Genomic DNA, 23,779 nt, shown 5'->3' on the forward strand with positions numbered 1-23,779 from the left:
CCCGGCCACTTGGTGGCCGAGGAAGTGAGCTCCCCAACCCATGAGGGATGCATCGACGAATAGGTGATGAGTCGGTGCAAGGGGCATCATAGAGACTCCGACGCAAACATTCCGTTTGTCGAGCCACCATTGAAGGACTGGACGAAGCGGTTCTGGAAGGCAAATTAGTTCCTTGGGGTTGTCGGCCTGTGAAGGTACGGGCGTAGAAATCGCTGTATCAGCCGAAGTTGGCCGGGAATCGGGCATTGAACTTCATATTGAAGATGAGCCGGAGTTTGATGGAATTTTTCTTTGGAACCAAGAAGATGGGGGAGTAGAATCCTGGAGTGACGGCAATGGACTTAGTACCTCTATCGCGAGTTTGTCTAATAGCATACCTATTGCGGATTGCAGAGTCTGAAGCTGGTCCACGGATATGAGCGATGAGCCGGATGCGACGTCAGAGGTGGACTGCCAATAACGGGTAGCTGAAAGCCGTGAAGTAGCAGGTTGGTGACGTACGGATCTTTGAGAATGGTCCAATTCGGGGCTAAGATCTGCAATCTCCGCCTACGGAGTGTTGTAAATCGGAACGACTGGGAGGTCCCAGTCGTATGCGATTGTCTCAAGCCATCACTGCTTCCTGGCGCTGGACCCTGGGCCACAGTTGGTCCTTTGGGGAGGCACCACCACGGCCTTGAGTGGATGCGCCACGAAAAAGATTGCGTTAATCCGGATTGGTAGGGGTGAACTGTGCAGCTCATCGCTGTTTTAATGAGTCCTGGAGCTGTGACTTCTGTATCTTTAACAGTTCAATCAAGTGGGTTTCTTTATCAACTTTATTAGATACTTCTTGGATGCTACCATTGAAGAGGGAGTCAGTAAACCAAGGCTGGCGAAACAGTTCTGTTTTAAATCGCTCCTCCCATGTTAAGGGGTCCAAGTCGGCGAACTACAAGAGTGTAGCCCAAAAAATGAGACAACTGATCCAGGATAATTTGGAACTGGTCCAGGGCTAAAGTCATGCATCCTCGGATGTAAGCGTCAGAGTAAGTATGCTCCAGAGCAGTGTTAACAGCGTCGACTGCTGCAATCACGCAACTAATAGATGGCAACGTCTTTCTCACAGCTGAATCCATGTGAGCCAACTCTCAGTCCTCAATAAGGTAGACAGATTATATCTGGGAGCAGAGAATCCGTCCTTAATTCGTTTCAGACTTTTGAAACCATCATTTAGTGTACTGGATAATTTCAGAATACAAGGTCGAGGTGGTAGGGTGATGGTAGACCAACCCCGATTCCTAAGAGTATAAGAGTGATCCAGGTCATCTGCTGAATTACTCAAGGGAATTTGGAGCTTCTCAACAATCCAAAGGAGTACCTGAGGTGTCTCAACTGCTGCAAAGCTACCCCCAGGGGTAGATAACTCGGAGTGAGCGGGAGATGCAGGCATGGCTATTTGGACTGGATCAATCTCAGGAGGTGGACCAGATAAGGGCCACCGAAGCTACCGAAGCCGGATTGGCTGGAGTAGAAGGCTGTATTTGGTTCCAGGCTGAGGTTATGGCCCTGATCATCATATTTAGATCTGGAGTCACTGTAGGAGTGGGATTGTTATCAGGTTCCCATGACTCAGCGATGATCCTAGAGTGAGTCGAAGGATTCTCAGAGCGTGTAGACGGAACATCATAAGAGACTGTAGGCCTATTAGTGGTATCAGAGCAATGATCGCCCGAACGTCGGTCAGAGGAACTGTATCGAGATCTCGACGTGGTAAGTACTGAAGTAGGTTGGTAAGCTGGTGATCTGGATTCCCTAGTATGGCTAGGTGATCCGGTATGATATGAAGAACTAGTGCGGGTCGCTGTAGTTCTAGTTGGTGAACTGGTTCTGACTGGAGCTCTGGTTCGACCATCTGAATAGGATCGGCCATGAGATGTGGATCTGTACTTTGATCCTGATTGGTCAATGGCTCTGTAAGGTGATCTAGGTCGTATAGGTGACCTAGGTTGGTAAGATGATCTGGATTTGTAAAGTGATCTGGATCGATTCGATGCACTAACTGGAAACTGTGATCTGGTTTGCAGTTGCGATCTGGCTTGATTTGGTGATCTGGATCGGTTAGGTGATCTGGATCGGTCTGGCGATCTACTCGAATGTTGTGATCTGGATCGGTTAGGTGACCTAGATCGGTCCGGTGATCTGATTCGAAGTTGTGATCTGGACCCGATTGGTGATCTGGATCGGTTAGGTGATCTGGATTGATCAGGTGATGTGGATCGTAGTTGTGCTCTGGATCGTGACTGATCTGGATCGATCCGGTGATCTTGATCGGCACAGTGATCTAGACTGGGCTTGTGATAGTGATCTGGATCGTGAAGGTGATCTAGATCGTTGTGGTGATCTAGAATGATGTGGCGATCTGGATCGGCAATTAGGTGACGAAACCTGAAGTGTTGATTCATGATGAACATCCCCCGGCGACGCTGTTGTAGCCAGCTCCGTCCGATTCAATGAACTGTGGGGAGACAGTTGGCTGGTTGAATGCGATTGGCCAGGCTCCAAACAAACTGAGACAGTCGAGGGGATATGTACCGATGATCTGGATGATAATAGTGTCGATCTAAGGTCCCCTGGTAGTGTAGATGGGACAGGCAATGAAGAATTATCGATCACAACCACCCGCAAGTGATCTGACGCTATGGAAGGAGGTGATTGATGCGTAAGTAATAGGTGCCGAACGTCATCATATAAGTAAGAATCTGATGAAGCGTCCATAAAATCTTCTTGAACCACAGACGTCGCTCTCTTGCATGAAGGTACAATTTTCTGTCGCTGTAACTTGATACGCTTGGCGGGAGTGGGATCAGATTCTGTTGATTTCCTGTCCCTATCGGCGATTCTCCGGGAGCAAACACGAAGGTAGGCCTTAAAATCCTCATCTTTTAGTGAATTACACTTGCCACATCGTTTGTTCTTACATTGTCCAATACAGTCACTGCAAGACGAGTGAAGGTCGAGGGATGAAAAAATTTGTCTTGCATTGAGCACAAACTTTCCTTTTCCTTGACTGATTATCAGTTTTCCCCATGATGTTAAGGTGAAATAATGTCCCTAATATACAGCACGTCCACACAGTCGTGCGACAAGAAAGAGAATGATCATTCAAGGTAGTCACGTGGGTAATTAGTGGAGCATGCTGCAAGCTTTATTAGGAACTAGGAAGTTAATTAAGGAGAGCAGCATGGAGTGCACGGGTGAATGGACAAGGAGGCCTATGGAAAAAAGTTTACAGTCGTTCCACTAAAAGTCGAAGCAAGAGAGAGAGGTGCGAGTAGGATAAGTTTAAAAATGTAGAATATATACCGTATTGAAGGAAATGGATTAATGCCTAGGAAAGGATATTCAGGATGAGAGGTCTCAACTGTGTAAAATACTTAAGACTGAAGATAAGTTGTATGAGCCACGTCTGACTGGAAGGCAGACAGAAAAGAAAATGATTTTGCACAGGCCAAGGTAGGTAACTCTGGTATAACAGGGCACAAACTTCAATCTGTTTCAGCTGTCTCTCTGTTCCAGTACTGTCTATTTGGTTAAGGTAGGGAAAATAAAGCACTGTGTAGCATGAGGTAAGGTAAAATTAGTAATATCAATATAAACACTAATTACCTAATTGATACAGAAATAATGCACTGGGAATTTTGATTATAGCATTTTCATCATGGAATCTCTGCTCACAATTCCTTCAACAGCTTTTGATAGTATTAATACTGGGTTCAACCACCAGGGCCTAGGAAAAGGCTTCAGTGATGTAGTGGCATTCTACTTCACAACGTCAAACATTTAACTGTCACTCAAATACATCACCTTGACTTGCATGGTAGGCATAAAGCCATCCATCTGATTGAGTAGCTCCAACATGGTTCTCTGAACCTCTCTGTCACCAGCCTTCTCACTGTCAAAACGCTTTGTACCTGAAAAACATTATTAGGGATTATCAGCACTGGTCAACCTAAAACTTCAGATCTGGTGTTAACTGTGCTGTCTATAGATACAATATGTGCAACCAGGGACTTTGATTAACATTTACATAAATTACCCATTACTGTATTTCAGAAAGATTCCTGTAGCAAATCAACCTACCAATAGCATCTAATTCATCGATAAAGATGATAGCTGGTGCCTTCTCTTTTGCCAGAGCAAATGCATCCCTGACCAGCTTAGCGCCATCTCCAATGAACATCTGTACAAGCTGTGGGCCAGCAAGCTTGAGGAATGTGGACTTGGTCTGTGCAGCACAGGCTCTGGCCAACAGAGTCTTCCCAGTGCCAGGAGGCCCATACAACAGTACACCTGACAAGCACATATTCATAAATCACAACAGAGCCTGCAATAAATAGGCCAATCACAAAGGCCAATTGTGTTAACCTGTTAACACTGATATAAAACAAGAGTCATCAGAAGATGACAAATCCCCCCGGCCCCCACAAATTTGAAAGAACAAGCATTGTCACTAAGGTGACATAATCCCCCGCCGCATATTATCAAATCAAACTTATAAAGTAATGAAAGTTTAAGTTAAATGTCAACAAAAACATGACCAGTCAACCTCTCTTGATATCTTGCTCTTTAGGTGTTCAAACACACACATATTTTCAAGACTGACTTTGACCTTGACATGAATGTCATAGTGTATGAAATTTGCAAAAATAGTACTAAAGAAATTGCTTATTGAAAAACATTTAAGGGAAGTCTTGAAAGTCTGAAGAAAATCCAGTGAACCGTTCTTGAAATATCTTGCTGACAATTCAGGTTAACATACTGAAATCTTCAAAGTGTCGCTGTGACCTTGAAAATTAAGTGAAGGTCACCAAAATCAACTGGGCCCTGCGCCTTCCCTGGATGAAGCTTGGTGTCAAATATGAAGAAACTCCAGTTAATGGTTCTTGAGGTATCTCGCTGACCAGCACAACAGGCAGGTAAATATTCTGAAACCTTCAAAGTGTCTCTGTAACCCTGCACCTTCCCTAGATAAAGCTTGGTGTCAAATATGAAGACAATCCAGTGAACGGTTCTTGAGATAGCTTAACATGCAGGAAAAACGTGAAAGTCCCCTTGTGACCTTGAAATGAAGGTCAAGGTCACCAAACCTGACTTAGACCTTTCTTATACTGTAATGAACCTAGGTACCAAATATGAAAAGAATCTAGAGAACGGTTCTTAAGATATTCAAATTCGTACGTACGTACAGACGGGCGGAGGAGGAGCCTAATACTACATCCCCCGCTTAGCGCTAAACGCGCGGCGGGGGATAACAAATCATCTGACAGTTACTTAAAGTCCAACTTGATTTGTTTGGAGTAAGTCCAAATTGTTTCCATGGAAATCATGAAAACTACAAATGCCCCAAATCTGCAAAATAGCAAAAGGCACCACTTAAAGATCTGTTTGATATATCTGCCTAGTCTTGTAGAAACATATTGAACGTTTTTCGAGTTGTGCTCCGGAAACAAAGCCCACCCCTCCCTCTTGAGACTAAGTCCAAAACATTTCCATGGAAACCGAGGAAAATATAAACGACATAAATCTGTAAAGAGCAAAAGGCACCACTTTAGGTTCTGTTTGATATATCTACCAATTTTTGTTGAAACGAATTGAACGGTTTTTTATTTATGCTTCGGACAGACAGACGGACGGACATTACATGCCGGGGGGATACAAAGCATATACATATTACGATGATTGCCTGATGGCAATTGTCATCTTAAAGCACACACAATATTATTCATATCATCATGAAGTGTTTGGTTGTTTCTTTTACAGCAGTTGCGTGAATCGTTTCATCCATCAGTCCACATGATCAATGATTCATTTTCAGGCTCTAAAGAAATTATCAAAACATACAGTTCTTTACACCATTACTTCACAGAACCCTCACACTGCCTGTTAGGAACCCTAAAACTAAAAATTGGGGGTCCCCTGGACCCCCATGTTTGTGAGTCGAGGTAAAACCCTGTAATAAGTAACAATCAGCAGTTTGTTTGTTTTCTGGGTTACATCTTCTTTTTATTCTCTTTTTAACCTTTTTATTTTATTTTTATTTTCATAACCCAGAAAAAATCTCTATGTTCATCAAATATCATCTTCTAAAATGCCAATCAAGCATCAAATCAACAGTTTGTTTTGAAACAGCATCTCTGTTAAAGAGATGATCCCAACAAGGCTCAGAAAAACTAACTTGCTCGCCTTGAGCCTGTACATATACTCACCCTTTGGTGGCTGTATTCCAAGTGCTTCAAACCTATCTTTGTGGGTCATTGGCAGCACAACAGCTTCAATCAACTGTAATGTATTAAGACAAAGACATGTATTGGCATAATCCTCAGACACAACAGCTTCAATCAACTGTAATGTATTAAGAAGAAGACATGTATTGGCATAATCCTCAGATACAACAGCTTCAATCAACTGTAATGTATTAAGAAGAAGATATGTATTGGGATAATCCTCAGATACAACAGCTTCAATCAACTGTAATGTATTAAGAAAGACATGTTTGGCATAATCCTCAGACACAACAGCTTCAATCAACTGTAATGTGTTAAGAAGAAGACATGTATTGGCGGCATAATCCTCTGACACAACAGCTTCAATCAACTGTAATGTATTAAGAAGAAGACATGTATTGGCATAATCCTCAGACACAACAGCTTTAATCAACTGTAATGTATTAAGAAGAAGACATGTACTGGCATTATCCTCAGACACAACAGCTTCAATCAACTGTAATGTATTAAGAAGACATGTATTGGCATAATCCTCAGACACAACAGCTTCAATCAACTGTAATGTATTAAGACATGATTGGCATAATCCTCAGACCTGTTTACCCTCAACTTGCCACTCAAGTAGTTCAAAGAGAATCTTTCAGCAGTTTCAGCTATTTCCCAACAATGGCTTTTACCAACATGGAAGCAGGTGCAATCGAACTCATACATGTTACAATCAACAAATAACTGTTCCCACAGTATTGCACAGACAGTGCATCTCAGTGCATGATGACTCATTGCATCATTGTGTTGGCTTTAACATGCAATTTTGTTAGTTTTCTTCAGTTGACATCAAGTTACTGGCCATTCTTGATAATTATCACCCCTATTGCAACATCCTTATTCTGTCATGCTCACTTAGTTCAAATATAGTATCACCTGTGGTAAAACAGATAACCATGATAACATTTGATACTGATCTGATCAAGTATGGTATGCATTTGTTCACAATTTTGTACTATATTTCACTCCAAATTACAATGTTCATTCATCCATCCCTTGATGCATGCAATAATCTTTAAATTCTTAATTATTTCAAAATCTGTAGAAACTGCAGGTGTAAACAGGTATGAACCCTTCCATTTTCACACACATTTCAAGTAGCAGTGGCAACAAATCATACCCAATAAAATGATGTTCATTTTCCAATCTTTCATAAGAACACAGTTTTTGAGCCTAATATCCATCAGGACATAGACTGTGATTTGCAAAATGTAAATCCTACCATCAATGTGAATATGATGAGTTCTACATAAAACATGATAACTCATTATTCATATGTGGTAAAAGATTTGTTTTATGAGCTCCCATGCCTCATATAAAGACTTATTAAGACAATAAAAGCACTAACCTCTTGAATCTGTTTGTCCAATCCTCCAATGTCACTGTACTGCTCAGTGGGTCGCTCATCCACTTCCATGGCCTTCACTCGGGAGTCATACCTGTCATACACATCAAGGTGCTATATACTGTATTTAGACACATACAATTTCATTGTTGAAACACATGTTTGTTGCAATCTGCAATATTCGGCTTTTGTAAATAAGTCAGCATCTTCAGTCTGGACAGGACTAATAATTGTTTGATAGCATAACAAAAATGTATGTTTACAATGAACAAACAACCAGCAACTAACTGATATAATGCAATCAGGCCTAGGATCACAAGGGCTGTACCAAGTGTTCAGGGGTTCAATACTTATGTATTGTTTCAAGGTGAATAACCTTAAATGTACACATAAGAGATTTGCGGGTTGCGAATTCCAGCATCCTATACTCATAAAAATTACAACGGACTAACGAAATTGATTAACTCGTCCACAGGGACACAGAAAAAGTCCAAATACTTTTTGTAAAAAATTCGATCAAGTAACAATAAGTTATCACCGATTCGGGTTATGGTATCATTTGCAATTTAATTACTGTTACAATGTGATGATCATGATACACAATACAATAACAGTAACTGAATTACAACAATATTACAACATAGTGTTAAAAATAATGTTTAAGTGCCTGGGACCCCCATTTTGTAGTCCAGGACCCCTGAAAATTAACAGTATGAGTCCCAGGGACCCTCAAATACAGACTCAAGGTAAATCCCTGTACATCAAGCAACTTAACAACAGAAACAAGCATAAAAATATTACATGAGTGGATCAGTTAGATTTTTAAGTGAGATGAGTTACTGACGAAGTCAGTGGATCTTAGATAATAACCACACTACTTACTCTTGAGGAAGGGTCTCCAAAATAAGATAGGAGTCCTTGTTTACTCCCTGAAAAACAGAAAAAATATATGAATAATAGATGCCCAGCATAGAACGATATGCGCAACAACTAATGCTTTCCTTAAATCTGAGGGACAATGGCCATGGCATAAGTTCAAGAACAAGAATCTGAAAATTAGTAAAATCTAAATATTTTTATATATGTGTACTTATCCTGCACTACTTACTTCCTGCACTTATTGCTTACGACTCGAAACGTGGCTGTGCCAGACGATTGATGTTGAAAGTGTAGACTGTGATCACTTCCTGGTCTCCGGTAAACATCCGTCTGCGCACGCATCACCGGAAGGTGACGTCAGCTATCTCTGATTATTGCCGTAAATCCCACAGATGAAAACAAAGAGGGGAGGTAGCTGAAAGCGCAGGGTTGGCCCTTATCATAAGTAGTGCAGGATAATTATACAAATATAAAAAATATTTAGATTTTACTAAATTTTTAACTAATCCTGCACTACTTACTTCCTGCACATTTATCAGACAGGAGGGCGTGTCATCTGTGGGGATTGCCTCGCAAGGTAAACAAAGACAGCTCGGTCAATGTTATCAAGTGCGCCTCGGTGGTGGAAAACCGTCGTCGCACCTAGATCGGACAGCGAGAGACGATCAGGCAGTGGTAATACACATATACTAGTAAGACACGGAGTCTTAAATGGAATATACCAGACGATTTTTAAAGGGTTATTAGCTTTAGGGAAATGTAGTAAAAAGCAGTGACTCAGGTTAACCCAAGCGTTACTCCTTAACTGACACACTCAGTTGTTCTCCTGGAACAACTCTTTTCCCATACATCGTCGGCGTGCTTCATGGGAAGAAAAAGCATGGTGGAAGGTATCTTCGTTGCACCTGGCAGAATAGTTAACAGACAGTGACTATCTCTCAGTGATAATTCGCATATAAGACATGTTGGCTTAAATGGAAAAGACCACGCGATTTTTAAAGCGAGATTAGCTTTAGGGAAATGCAGTAAAAAGCATTGACTTGAGTTTTTCGAAGTGTTGCTCCTTAACTGACACACCCAGTTGTTTCCCTCGGAACAACTCTTTTCCCACACAGCGACATCATGCTTCGTGGGAAGAAATATCATGAATGAAGACACCTTCGTGGAATCTGGAAGACTGATCGACAGAGAGGAATTACATCTCAGTGGTCATTCGCATATAAGCCATGTACGCCTAAATGGAAAAGGTCACCCGATTTTTAAAGCGTTATTAGCTTTAGGGAATGCAGTAAGAAGCATAGACCTGAGTCTATCCAAGTGTTCCTCCTTAACTGACATACCCAGTTGTTTTGCTCAAAACAACTCATTCCCCACACGACATCGTCATGCTTCATTGCGAACAACAATGTAGGATGTGATATCCTTTTGGGATTGTTGAGGTGCTGGTCTGGCACCAATGGTCCGAAGCGTTGGACACATATGGTGTGGATACTAATGGGGCAAAGACTGTGTCCGACATCTAGAAACACTCTTGCATTATCAGTGCCACTGTACAGTTACAGTGAAGCACCATAGTAGAGGCGAGTATGGGAAGTACTGGAGGTTGGCGTAGATGTAGGGGAAACCAGACCAGCCGCATTATACGCATGAATAAAGGAAGTCTGTATCCACAAAAAACACAGGGTTTTGCTTACATGCCTCTGACGGCGTGAGTTTGCTTAATGTACAAACTGAGTACACCAGCTGAACACAAGAGGATCACAGGAACGTCTTCACACAGACAACAGACGATAAGGGTGAAATAGAGAACCGTCGTTCATTTCGCCCTAGCTGGCAACGGGTGTGTAGTGATGAAACCCCCATAAAATACCCAGAGGTACAGAACCATGACTGCGTTGTTCAAACTGGATCCAATTAACACAAAGCGCACCAAACGCATGACCCTTGTCGCTATCGCTGTGCAAGTCTGCAAGGGAAGTGTTCGTGAGTGACTTGTAAAACACAACGCGTAGGCGGTCCAGGACCATGTTGAGAGTCCTGGCGGGTGGTCAAATCTGCAGCTTGGGTACACAAGTGCTAAAGAAACGAAGCACGGACGGTAACTCCTGTCAATGGGGATTGCTAAAACGAATTGGCACTAACATAAGTGGCAGCCATGTCCCTCCTGAAACGCCTTCCGTCTAAAAATACAGCAGGGAAACTGCTAAAAAACGGGGGTTTTTTTGGTTTGTTTGTTTTTGTTTTTGCTTTGTTGTTTTTTGTATTCAGCGGATCCTGCTTCGTGGCAACACAACTGCTCGATTGACTGCCCCTTGTTGTACATATGCCTGATGGGAGTCTAATGTTCATCAGCAATGCAGGCACAATGCTCTGGCTGAAAAGTAATTGGCGCATAATGCTGCCTGCAGATGCAGTGTGTTAATTGAACCGTTCTGGCGTGGGATGAGGATACACTATAGGATGTTTCCCCATCTGGCTAGTTGAAGAGGGGCACTTGACACTAGACTGCTTCAAATCAGAAACCAACCTCTGGTTGGTCATCTGGGACCGACTAAATATAGTCAAAGTCAAGTTGTTAATTCTTGATTGGGACGAAAACATTTGGAAGCAAGACAGGAGGACACGTATTTTGCATGTAGCTCCCCCAGAAAAGGCTTAAGCCATCCGCTGCCCAGGTTGACCATCCAGAGAAAGAGACACATAAACCGGTATCTCTTTGTGTAGCATTCAGTCTGTGAAAGCGACTCTGTCAGATCCCGATATAGCGTCCGCTAAGATGTACCTGCACCCAGGAATATGACGAGTTCTCAGACAGACATGGGTGTCGGCTATTACTGGAGAACAGACGGAACTTCTGGAAACAGTAACCCGGTCAAACTCTTGTTAAACCACACAACAATCGGGTTGCCCAGGAGACATTGCGCCCAATGACGGATAGCGAGGAACACTGCCTAGAGCTCCAATCTGCTGATTGACCTCTTGACCGAAACCCTGAAATTATCAGATTTAGTAAGGGGGCATCTAAATTCTGCATGGAGGCGCCAACCTAAACGTAGGTGGTTCGGAACTCGCTCAGTCAAGGGGACTGCAGCTATGACATCTATGGGCGGGTCCACTACAAGAAAAAAATACTGAGGTAAGTAAGGCAGGAGACCGACACGTTGACGAATGTCTGCCTGTCATTCCCGGGTGGACATTGGTCCGAACAGCACACATGGGATGAGGGTCTAAAACCTGTACCTGCCGGATTCCGAATGAGGATCCTGTCTGCTTGAAAGAGGCCTCAAATGTACGTCAGTGTGTGTGATGGTACAGGTCCAAAACGTCCCGGTTGACAAGTCAAACCCAGCTTATTAGCCCAGCTAGTATAAAGACGTATGGTGAAAAACGGCTGCTGTCCGTATGCAAATTATAACGCCATATGGTGGAGAGCACACATGAAATCACCAAATTATCACTGTTGCTGCATTATGATATGAGTTAATAATAACCATGGAGCTGTTGAAGTAAAAGTGCAGGTACTCCCGATCGAAAGTAAACCTCGGAACCAGGCACATCATTGAGGCAGCCAGAACACGTTTCCAGATGTCGTGACGTATGGACCCCCCAAGAAATAACCAATTACGTCAGAAACGCAGTAGTCACCAATGTACGGGTGTTTGGATAATACAAGGGCCTCAGGAAGAGGGAGTGTCCAGTCGTGTGGATCTTGAGCTTCATTTGCCCCTGCTTCCGTCACCCTTGAAGGGGATGCAGCTACGTTCATATTTTCCCTTGTCGATATGAGACTTGTCACCACGTCTCCAACCACGGATCGGAGCCTGATTCCAAGCCCGCCTAACAGTGTGGCGCCGAGGCAAGAGTAGGTACTGGATTCATGTGATGAGGGATGTTGGACTTGCTGGAAGGTCGTCAACGCTATCTCCCTCTTGGGAAAGTCACACACTGTTCGATAGACATCCTTGGACTCGTTATTAAATATGGTAGTCAAGGACTAGGGTTGGCCAGATAGATTCCACTGAAACTTTGAATCCCAACCGGAAAAGGTGAGAGAAAGCCTTGACCTCAAATAACACATGCATTGGCGAGATCTGCCCGTAAATGTTCGCCAAGGACAGTGAGGACCATCCACTACCAAGCCATCATAGAAGAGAGGTGACAATCCTGTACGGATTCATCTCAGGTCAGGTCTGGAAAGACAGTGTTAATAGCGGAAGCTAGGTTTGAGAACTGTCATGCGCTTAATTTCTTGACAAGGGATAGCGTAAACGCCACGCCCGGCCTTAGGCGCCATAATAGTTGAAGTCTCCGAAGGCAAGATGTGTTCGTCTCCCGACGTAGGGGCCATCGGAGACAGCGGCGCAACCAACAGCTGCTGAACCCTTGACGATGTTGGAGGTGGTGACGCAGTATGTCAAACACCAGAGGCACTGAATATAGTGAAGGCGTCGTCCTGCTGGTAGCGCCGTACAGGCGCAGATCCAGTAGAGGCGCCATACAGCTGCACTGGGAGAAAAGCCGAACAAGACGCTGGAGTGAGTGAGTATGATGGTATAGGCGTTGGATCTCGAAGAGGCGCCGTACAGCAAGTAGTGCCATACAGGCGCAATACCTGGTAGAAAAAACGGACAGGCGCTGGAGCGAGTAGGCGCCGTACAGGCGCTATATCTGGTAGAACCGCCGGACAGCCGCTGGATCTTAGGCGTCAGGAGTATGACGCCTGCCATGGAAACTCTGAAAACAGCAACCTGGAGAATGGAGACAGAGCGCCAGACGCCCTTGAGTTAGTGGACATCAGTGGTGTGGCAAGTATCTGGGTGCTTGCCATAGGCGACGTCGGTGTTGGACCTGGCGTTCATAGACGGAAAGAAAGGTGTTAAGATGATATATTAAGAAAGCGCAACAAGCACATTCATTCATGTGAAAAAACGGGAAAAAAAAAACGGAAAAGTGCAATTCAAACAGTATGAATGAAGGCACTTATGAGATACCCCGCGTGCGTGTAGCCTTACAAACTATACAGCGTGTTCCGTATAGAAACTGCAACATAGCAGAAACCCGCAGCAAGCACACGGTGAAAAACATGCAATAGTAATGATGAACACACGGGGAAACAGCATAATTGAGAACAAACGTCTCACAAATACTGACGAAAACTGGAGACCAGAATTAAGGCTTAATATACGATAATAGTATAACAAATAAGCATGAGCCAAGAACAAGCCACTACGAATACATCGAAGCCACGTGTTCTGAATGGTGAAGTGACCGATAATAGTGATGAAAACTTGGTAAAATCTAAGTATTTTAGATATTTACATACTTACCTCTTATCATCTTATATGCATACTTGCCTTACTCTCCGTAAACAGACTGCAGAACAGATCGAAAGCTTGCTAACCTATAACTCGAGATCGATCGAAAAGCGGTTGCTAACCTATAACTTCACGTGAACAAGGTGGTTCGGAACAACCAGGGAACGATTAGGAGGCTTGATGGGCTTCAGAGAGGTAAGTATGTAAATATCTAAAATACTTAGATTTTACCAAATTCTTTACTTACCTCTTATCATCTTATATGCATCTTATCCGACAGTGCTGGAAGGTGGGACGTTCTAACCATTGTTCACCCAAAGAGACCAACGAATCAGACGTATGGAACAGTGAATGCTTGGGGGTCTGCAAGCAAAACAAAGACCATGAAAGTGACGCACGTAAAGGGAACAATAGGTGAGGTACTCTCACAATTGTTCCTGTACAAAAGTCACAAAGCCTCCAAAGGAAGAGAACAACGCCTCGTACCTTAGTGAGTAGAAGGACGTGTCATCTGTTGAGCCACAACAAGAGGACCAAAACTCTGAAGGCCTTCCACATCTTCAACTGCCACGTCTCGAAGATAATGGCTGGCAAAAACAGTGTTAGACTTCCAAAAACAGCCCTCCATAATCGTTGGAATTGAACAATTCCTATGAAGAGCCATTGTGGAAGCCAAAGCCCGAATTTCATGCGGGTTAGTCGCCTTAGGAGGAGGTAACCCGGCTGCCTCGTAGGCATTGATGATGGTCGTCCGCAACCAGAGGGCCACTGTGTTCTTGTTGACCTCCCCTTTGGAGCCTGTCGATAAAGGGAGGAACAACCGTTTTCTCGTCCTTCGTCTAGGAGCTGATCTAGAGATGTATTCTCGTAAAGCTCTCACGGGACAAAGGGAAAGCTCGTCTGTGTCCTCTGCCCCTACCACAGAGGAGAGAGGTGGAATGGTGAATCTCCGATCTGGTTGTCCCGGCAACTGATTCTTAGCCACAAAGTCCCATAAGAGACCCAAGTGGACAGCACCATGACGAGATTGCTCAAAGTGGATTCTCGTGACGTCTAGGGCGTGAATCTCGCTAACCCTTGCGGCTGTGGCCAAAGCCAGAAGAAAGACCGTCTTCCTGGACAACAGATCAAAAAACGCCTGGCATAAAGGGTCATACGGGGGACCTCGCAAGTGTTGAAGAACAATGTTGAGGTCCCAAGCCGGTGGACGAAACTTCACTTTCTGGTCCTCCAGTTTGAAAGCTTTCAACATAGCCTGCAACTCGGGGATCTTGGATACTCGCACCTCCGTTTTTACTGCCAGAACAGAGTTGATGGCCGAGAGGTAAGTCGCGATGGTACCTCCTTTGAGATGACGAGAATTCCGGAGATGAAGGAGGAAGTCTGCCAAAAATTGAGGGGAGGCCGTCAACGGTCGCACAGAACGGGAGGAACAGAACCATTCAAAGGTAACCCATTTGTCATCATAAAGACCCCTCGTTGAAACTCGATGAGCCCTCGAGATGATTCTGGACGCACCGTCCGAATAACCTTTCGCCCTCAAGGTCCTCTGTAAATGACCCAAACGCAGAGATTGAACCTCTCTGGGTCTGGGTGGAGTTGTCTGCTGTGAGGGTGAAGCAAAAGATTCCTCCACCCGGGCAGACGAACTGGGTGTGCGTTNGGCGAGACGCCTTAGCTCGGGGAACCAACCCCTCGCCAGCCACCAAGGCGCGACCAAAAGCAGTTTCAGACGAGTAGTTTGTCATATTTTCGCCACGATTTCCGGCAGAAGCACTGGAGGCGGAAGGTGTAGGCGTCGAGACTTTCCCAAGAGAGAGACAGAGCGACGACTGCCCACGCGGCTGGATCCGGGATCGGAGACACATAAACCGGAAGTTGATTGTTCAGGTTTGTGGCGAACAAGTCTACCATGGGCCTGTACTGGGACTGGCAAACGATATCGAACGCCTCGGGATGAAGCATCCATTCGGTGGGGGAAGGTTTGCCGGGCCTGGATAGAGCGTCTGCAAGGATATTTTTGCAACCGGGGATGTGTCGTGCTCGAACTGTGATGAGAGCCTGATCCAAAATCTCGAAGAACTGGAACGACTGATGGAGAAGACGTCGGGAACCCGTCGTCCCCTGATTGCGTATCACCCAAACCACTGTTGTGTTGTCCGATACAATGAGTAAGTTGGCTCTAGTGAGGCGATCTCGCCAATGAGATACTGCCAGAATCACAGCTTGAAATTCCAAGCTGTTGATGTGCCAGGACTGATGTTCTGTTGACCACAGTCCCGAGACTGGGTGGCCGTCCAGGTGTGCTCCCCACCCCTGTAATGAGGCGTCCACAAAGAGTTCCTGGTTTGGGGAGAATTCGATCAAACAGACTCCGACGCAGACATTCGATGGGTGAGTCCACCAACGAAGGTACCGGTGCAGATGCCACGGCAGTGGAATGCTGGACCTGAGATCGTCGGCTTCTATGAACGGTTTCAAAAACCTCTGAAGAGGCCGAAGCATGAGCCTCCCCCTGCTCGTGAGGTCCTGTGCCGACGTCAATAGACCTAAAATGGCCTGCCAATCCCTCAACTTGAGAGCCTGGGTCAACCCCTTGTGGACGCAGGCCAAGATCTTCACCCACCGGTCGGGTGGGATTCTGAGCTTGTCTTGATCGGTGAGGAAAAGTCCTCCTATGAAGGTGAGTCTCTGAGACGGCTCCAGATACGACTTCTCCCAATTGATCAACCAACCCAGTTGAAGGAATAATCGGAGAGCGTATTCCTTCTGTCTGACAAGCCTTTGACGATCCCAGTTGTTCATTAGACAATCGTCGATGTAAGGGCTGAACTCTATCCCTTGTAGATGAAGGAACCGTGTAATCGGCACCGTGATGCGTCTGAACAGCCACGGGGCCGAAGAAATTCCAAACGGGAGTACGCGCCATTGGAAATGCTGGCCCTGGAAGTAAAACCGGAGGTACTTCCTGTGGGGCCTGAAAATAGGAATGTGCAGGTACGCATCCTGTATATCCAGGCTGATAAGCCAGTCCCCTGGAGAGATCTTGGTCCGAAGCTGGTCCAACGAAACCAGTCGGAAATGAGGAGGATCCAACAGGTAACGGTCGTTGAACACCACCATATTGTGAATCATTCGCATTTTGTTGGTGTTTTTCTTGGGGACCAGAAAGATCGGCGAGTAAAACCCGAGGTTGTTGTTTGGGTCCTGTACCAGTTCGATGGCCCTTTTGTCGAGCAAAATCTGAATGTTTTCCGCTATTTGCTGATGTTGAGCCGCAGAATAAACGCTTGACCGAGGCAGGTTGGTCAGAGGCGGCTGACTGCATAAGGGAAGCTGGTACCCCCTTTTCAGAATGTTGACCACTAAGGGATCCTCCAGGAATGTCCAGTTGGGCCAAAAGATCCCCAATCTTCCGCCTACAGGTGTGGGATGGATCTGGACGACTGGGGGGCGGAAGGTCCCAGTCGTGGAAGTCTGATGCCTCAGCGGCGTTGATATTGTGGTTTGGTGACGGCAAGGGGCTTACCTCTCTTGCCTGGGGCACCACCGGTGGGTCGTCCCTTGGTTTGCCGGAACTTGCCAGCCCGGCGGACACAGGTGCGCTTGCCAACATAGGAGTTGGCCTTGGGCGCTGGATTTGTCTTACAAATGGCTCGAAAAGACTTGAGGGCTATCTCCGTGGTTGTAAAGGACGAATGTTCCTTATAAATCCCCCTTATGGCATCATTAAACAGGCACTAAACCGGCAAGTCACGTGGGACCGCCATTTTGGCAGTAACATGAGGCACGCAGGTGAAGTGAAAAAGCAAAATAAACACCGCGAAAACACCCACCCACCCTAGGAGGGATGAATGGGAGTCCAAAAAGAGATATCCAAGGACACAAGTCCCGGATACCCCACCACGAACCACGAACTCCACTCGAAGCGAGAGCGAAGAGAAAAACTAGCGAGCGAGGAAAAAACAAGAACGAGGAACTCACCGGTGAGTACGTTCTAACAAAGTTAGCAAACTTAAAACATACCAGAAGTATAGCAAATAAGAAACACAGGGGACACAATACCCCCGCAGTCAAAACTACAAGTCTTAGGATCTCGATCCACGTCTGATTCGGTACACGAATAAGAAAGGAATGACTTGTTCACGTGGGCACATGATAGACTGCTGTGACCTTACCGGTCACCCGCATGTCTTCAATCGAACCACCTTCGCGAGTTATAGGTTAGCAAGCTTTCGATCTCGACTTCTGCAGTCTGTTTTCGGAGAGTAAGGCAAGTATGCATATAAGATGATAAGAGGTAAGTAAAGAATTATCATGTTTAACACAAACACCATCACTACAACAGTACTACAAAAAAGAAACAGAAGGGTAATACCTACACCCTCTGAGAAACAAAGGAAAAACATCCAAAAGTCAGTTTATTATCAATAAACACAATTCATAGGATACAAATCAGTCGAGCTGGCAAACCACACGTCTTGCGAGGCGTGCAAAAAGCAATAATCTGAGGTGGCTGACTTCACCTTCCGGTGATGCGTGCGCAGATAGATGTTTACCCGAGACCAGGAAGTGATCACAGTCTACGCTTTCAACATCAATCGTCTGGCACAGCCACGTTTCGAGTCGTAAGCAATAAGTGCAGGAAGTAAGTAGTGCAGGATTAGTTAAAAATTACATTCTGTAAACATCACCCACCACAAGATCAGCTGGCTTGAGTTTCTCTGCATCTACAAGGCCAATAACAGGTAGGAAGTAGGTCTGAAAGGTAAAAGAAGCCCAAATGACACAACTGAACATTAACATGGCTTTATAAGACAATTAATAAGGAGAGAAAAAGGGACAAAGGCAGATACATCACACAAGAAAACACTGATGAAATAAACTGCAATATTTGTCACCAGTCATGCCAGTAATCAATAAGTAATTCACCAAAAACTTACATACATCTGAATCATCGCTTTATGTGATAGGCTAAGAAACATATAGAAGAACAAGACTTTGGTGACTTAAATGTTTTTGTTGAAATGAAGGCTAAACATGCTATCGAACCAGGTAAACAACACAGGCCCTCGTGTCTTTGCGAGGATTAAATATTTTATAAAATATATACAAACATTTGAGATGACCCCCCGACTCAAAATGCTTCACACCAAATACATTATGACAAGGCCAGACACTTTGGTGCACCCCACCCGCCTGCTTTGCCGATCGCTCTGCTACCATCGTATACAATTGATTAAATCTTAATGTAAACATGATCATGGATGATTGGCCTATCGAGCACCACTCATGACACCTACCAATTCTTTATTGTTATTTCTGCAAGTTGATTGAAACCCGATTTTGACTCTCAACTAAACGATCTTGACACAAATGGCTGACGATATATCCACACAAACCGGGGGTGTGGTCGAAGCAAGCCCTCTGGTTGGTTGATGTTTGTTAAGGAGACATTTACAAATAATGCTTTCTTTTGAGAAGCCATTGCTGGAAAAATCATCTTACATTTCTTCCAAGTCAAGCAGTCGATGAAAGTAAAAATTCCCGAGAATTTATAAAGAATGTGCAGATTTAGCAGCGTTGACCAACCAGAGGGCTTGCTTCGACCACACCCCCGTTTTGTGTGAATATATCGTCAGCCATTTGTGTCAAAATCGTTTAGTTGAGAGTCAAAATCGGGTTCAATCGACTTGCAGAAATAACAATAAAGAATTGGTAGGTGTCATGAGTGGTGCTCAATAGGCCAATCATCCATGATTATGTCTCCATTAAGTTTTAATTGATTGCATGCGATGGTAGCGTAGCGATCGGCAAAGCAGTCGGGTGGGGTGCACCGAAGTGTCCTGTCTTGTCATGATGTATTGTGCTGTGAAGCATTTTGAGTCGGGGTCATCTCAAAAACAATATTTTTTAATAATTAATCCTCGCAAAGACACGAGGGCCTGTGGTAAACAATGGATCAGTTGTAATACAAAGTATCTCCAGGTCTGCCATTATGTACCTGTCTGGTTGATGTCTTGATGACAGCACACTTGCCCTTGCGTTGTGAGTCCAGGTCAATGTTAGCCCCATCCTCCTCCTCCTGGTCATGAGGGTCCATGTCCAGTAGCTGCCAAACAAGTACAATGTCGATACAAAACAGACATACAGGACAGCTTTTATAGACAACTCATGTCCCAGGATATACAGGACAGCGTTTATAGACAAGTCATGTCCCAGGATAAACTGTGGACATAAACTTTCTGGACTTCCTGAACACCATCATGACTGCAAGAAAAGATCATTTTCATTCGTGATGGACCCATAAACTAACTCACAAACTATGTTATCATCCAAAACAGGATTTACTGTTATTTATATTCAAAATGGCCACCCCTCTGTTAAACTGTGAAATTGTGAGTGCCACCGATAAACAGTTTGATAAGATTTTGAATCATTAGAGTTGGTCAAATTCATCGCATTTGCCATTAAAGGAATCATGGTGAGTATCATTTTCATAGTTGTTGTGCCATCTGTACCATTTCAGTGTTCTACCATGCCATTCTACTATTTTTCGATCCCTGGTTTGGTACAATCAACCCAACAGATGAGACTAATATCATCAGATGATGATATGCTATCTACAAACAATAGAGTGAGTGAGTTTAGTCTTACGCTTCTTTAGCATTATTTCAGCAACATCATGGCAGGGGACACCAGAAATGTGCTTCGCACATTGTACCCATGTGGGGAATCGAACATACAATCAATAGAGGAAAACAGAATACAGAATACTGGAGACATTCCTTATCACGCTTATTGGTAAGGAATATGCACAAGATCCTTCCTTACTAATGTTTTCCAAATCTCTCTACTGCTATCTACTGGTAATGAAAGGTTAATGAAAAACACATGGCTGTTCAAATGTGGCTCTGATGGATGTCACAGATGACATGATGTAGTTCCCATTTTTAAGTAATATTTCTACATTAATCTCTAATTTCTTATGTCAGGGATGGCAACAGGAAAATCTATTTTCAGCTGAAAACTTCATAGTGTGTCATCGAATAGGGGGTTTGAATTGATCAATTTGAAGAGTAATTTTCAGCTAAATTTAAGCTTCATTACTCTATTTATATAATAGTTCTGTTGTGAGACATGTGCTGATAATTATGGGGCAAACATGTTGCAAACTTGGTAGATAGATAGGCTACCATCTTCTTAAAAACATGAATTCCACATTTCATGGTACAATCATTCCCCAATTGTATATTTTTAGTGCATGTGAAAATATTTCCAATACATACCTCAATGACATTTGAGACAAGATAGGGAAGTGTTTTGTTGACTTTAATCTTCTCATTGTTTTCCTTGATCTTCTCCTTTTGAGCCTGAAGCTCATGAGAGATCCGCATGATTTCAGATTTCATAATCTGCAAACCAAACCAAAAAGAGAGTCAGCCATAACCACAGACATGACAGAAGTACCAGAGCAGAAGCTGCTTCAATGTAAACTGTATTAACAAATACAATATGCCAGACTAACAATTTATTTAACAAATATAATGCTGATATCATACACAAACTTCACATAACAATTAACTTCTTTGTCACAAATTTTAAAAACCTCTGTTTTTGTTCTTCTGAAGTTCATTTTCCAAAGTTGTCACAAAAATTACATTACCATCTTTCCAGAGTTTTCCTCAATGCTAAGTCAAGAATTTTTCATATATTGACTCCATGTGAATAGCTGCACGCTGTGTCACATTGACATCAAATGATCGGTTATTATCAATATTATGATCACAACCCGTGAAGATCCAGATTATAATTGGTCTTCAGCAACCCAGCTTGTCGTGACAGGCAGGATCAGGTGGCCATGCTCTCTGACTTGGTTGACACGTCATTATATCCCAGTAGCGTAGATCAATACTCATGATGTTGATCACTGGATTGTCTGGTCAAGACTCGATTATTTACAGACCACCAGCATATAGCTGGAATATTGCTGAGTAAAGCAATAAACAACAAACAAACAGACATGATCACAACATGCATATCACAGTTACCTTTAAGTATAAAAGATAGATTCCTTGGGCCTACCTTAATCTCATTATCCAAGAGTCTTGTTCTGCTAACAATTTCATCAGTTGACATGCGCAATACTTCCTCCCCAAGTGATTCCTGGAATACATACATTTACAGCACATAAACACCAAACATACTGTAGGAAAACTGGGTTAAATTGTAGTGTAAGCAGGGGGGCAGGGGCTTCATAGCGGGATATTCAAACAATACGTACCACATATAGAATAACTGTCTACCAGATAGTCTTGTAGCACATTGTTTCACTTGCTCTTCTACGGGACAACTTCATTCCCTCCCCAGAGTGGAATGTTAGGTTTTATGTAGGGGGATGCTAGGTTCTTTATATTAGTGTTAGGCCGGGTTTGGGGAAAAGTAGAAGTAGGAAACGGAATAGGTATTAGGCTTTAGACCTTGGGTAATGTCCAGTTAGACGGGGTTGGTTTGGGGTGGCTTTTTAGAAGAAGTTTGAATATGGATTGTTAAAATGGGGAAGTTAGGTTCCTTTTAAACTAGTGTTAGGTCGGGTTGGGGGAGAATTAGGAGTAGGAAACGGAATAAGTATTAGGCTTTAGACTTTGGGTAACGTCCAGTTAGACGGGGTTGGTTCGGGAGGTTTTATTTTGAAGAAAGAAGCTGGTTTCTTAAACTTAATTATGTGAGTGAGAGAGAAGTGTAGTTTACAAACTGTTATGTTTTTGTTTGTCTTTTGTAATAAATTATTATCAATGTTTATCTTGTCTTTGTAATTTCCCTATAGGCTTTATGCCCGATTCACGAACTGGTCACTGAGTTTTGAGTAGAGAACAGATCAACCCTAACGCACACCTATAAAATAAAAGTACACAACACAATGTCCAAACAAGGTTGTTCCAACATCATGTTCCTACATACTACTTAACTTAACTCAGCTGTCACTGGACGATGGTAGTCTACTGAGAACCACACCTATTACAATAACTTAACCAACATATGCTAGTACATTTCACTAAAAGAATTAAAGGTTTCATTTTTCAAACTGATGTAACATAAGATGTATAGCCTGATCTCTTGAACCTAGATTATTGAAAAAGTGTTTGGAAAAACTGAACTTTACACGCTTTTTATTTTATCATCAGTAAAAACAAGTCTTATATTTGTCCAGCGCCATCTAAAATTTTCACATTTTATCATTAGTTTTCATGAGTGAGTTTTAGTTTTACCCTAGTTACACAGGAACCCGTTATCGGCATGTATTTATATATGTGACGTGCGTGTAGATCTATGGTCTATGTTTAACCTACATGCCGATAACGGGTTCCTGTGCCTAGTTATCATGAGATTGACTGTCACAGAAATATTAGGCTAGATAATATTTGGGTAATATTTTATATCAGGAAACAGGCATAACAGATGTTCTTTGTTGGTCCCTATATACATGCACTGTAGCTTGTAGCAGAGGCCATAAAATAAGATACATAATATGCTCTATGCTTGTATGTATTAGTAATAGTACAGTAATGTTAGTTAACATTGGTAAGCTAAGCACTCTGGTGTTTCAGAGGAATCAATCAGAGTAGTTGATAATGGCCATAATGTATACTGGGTTGTGAGGCTGGGTACAAGGTCAAGACTTCATAAAACATCAATAAAATCCCCAATCACCTCTCCATCATCCCAAATAGCTTTATCTTCCAGCGTCGCCATGTTGAAAATGAATCGGCACTTTCCGTTTGTTCAAAAGTCGAATCAGTACATGGAAAATAAATATTTTACTTTGTAATTCAGAGAATGGCATAATACTTCATGTATGTTTCAAGATCAATTAAATGGTATTTGTAAACATAAATATGTTTTATGTTCATTCGAAATCGTGATTTTAA

At 43.4% G+C, this 23,779-nt stretch overlaps 1 protein-coding gene across 1 annotated transcript in view; it reads right to left on the reverse strand.

Annotated features, from left to right (window-relative positions):
• The window catches only part of LOC124262367 (26S proteasome regulatory subunit 6A-B), a 36,413-nt gene extending 12,770 nt beyond the window's left edge, over positions 1-23,643 (reverse strand). Inside the window, exons 1-10 of the mRNA XM_046696853.1 lie at positions 23,562-23,643; positions 21,936-22,016; positions 21,140-21,265; positions 19,855-19,962; positions 18,549-18,611; positions 8,539-8,585; positions 7,660-7,750; positions 6,249-6,321; positions 4,123-4,332; positions 3,847-3,953 (exon numbers count right to left, since the gene is read on the reverse strand). Coding sequence (XP_046552809.1) covers positions 3,847-3,953; positions 4,123-4,332; positions 6,249-6,321; positions 7,660-7,750; positions 8,539-8,585; positions 18,549-18,611; positions 19,855-19,962; positions 21,140-21,265; positions 21,936-22,016; positions 23,562-23,603 — 948 coding nt within the window. The 5' untranslated portion in view covers positions 23,604-23,643. The remainder of the gene's footprint in view (positions 1-3,846; positions 3,954-4,122; positions 4,333-6,248; positions 6,322-7,659; positions 7,751-8,538; positions 8,586-18,548; positions 18,612-19,854; positions 19,963-21,139; positions 21,266-21,935; positions 22,017-23,561) is intronic.
• Positions 23,644-23,779: the final 136 nt, after the last annotated feature.

Source organism: Haliotis rubra, unplaced genomic scaffold (assembly GCF_003918875.1).
Source record: "Haliotis rubra isolate DU_JTF1 unplaced genomic scaffold, ASM391887v1 Scf833, whole genome shotgun sequence".
NCBI lineage: Eukaryota > Metazoa > Mollusca > Gastropoda > Lepetellida > Haliotidae > Haliotis > Haliotis rubra.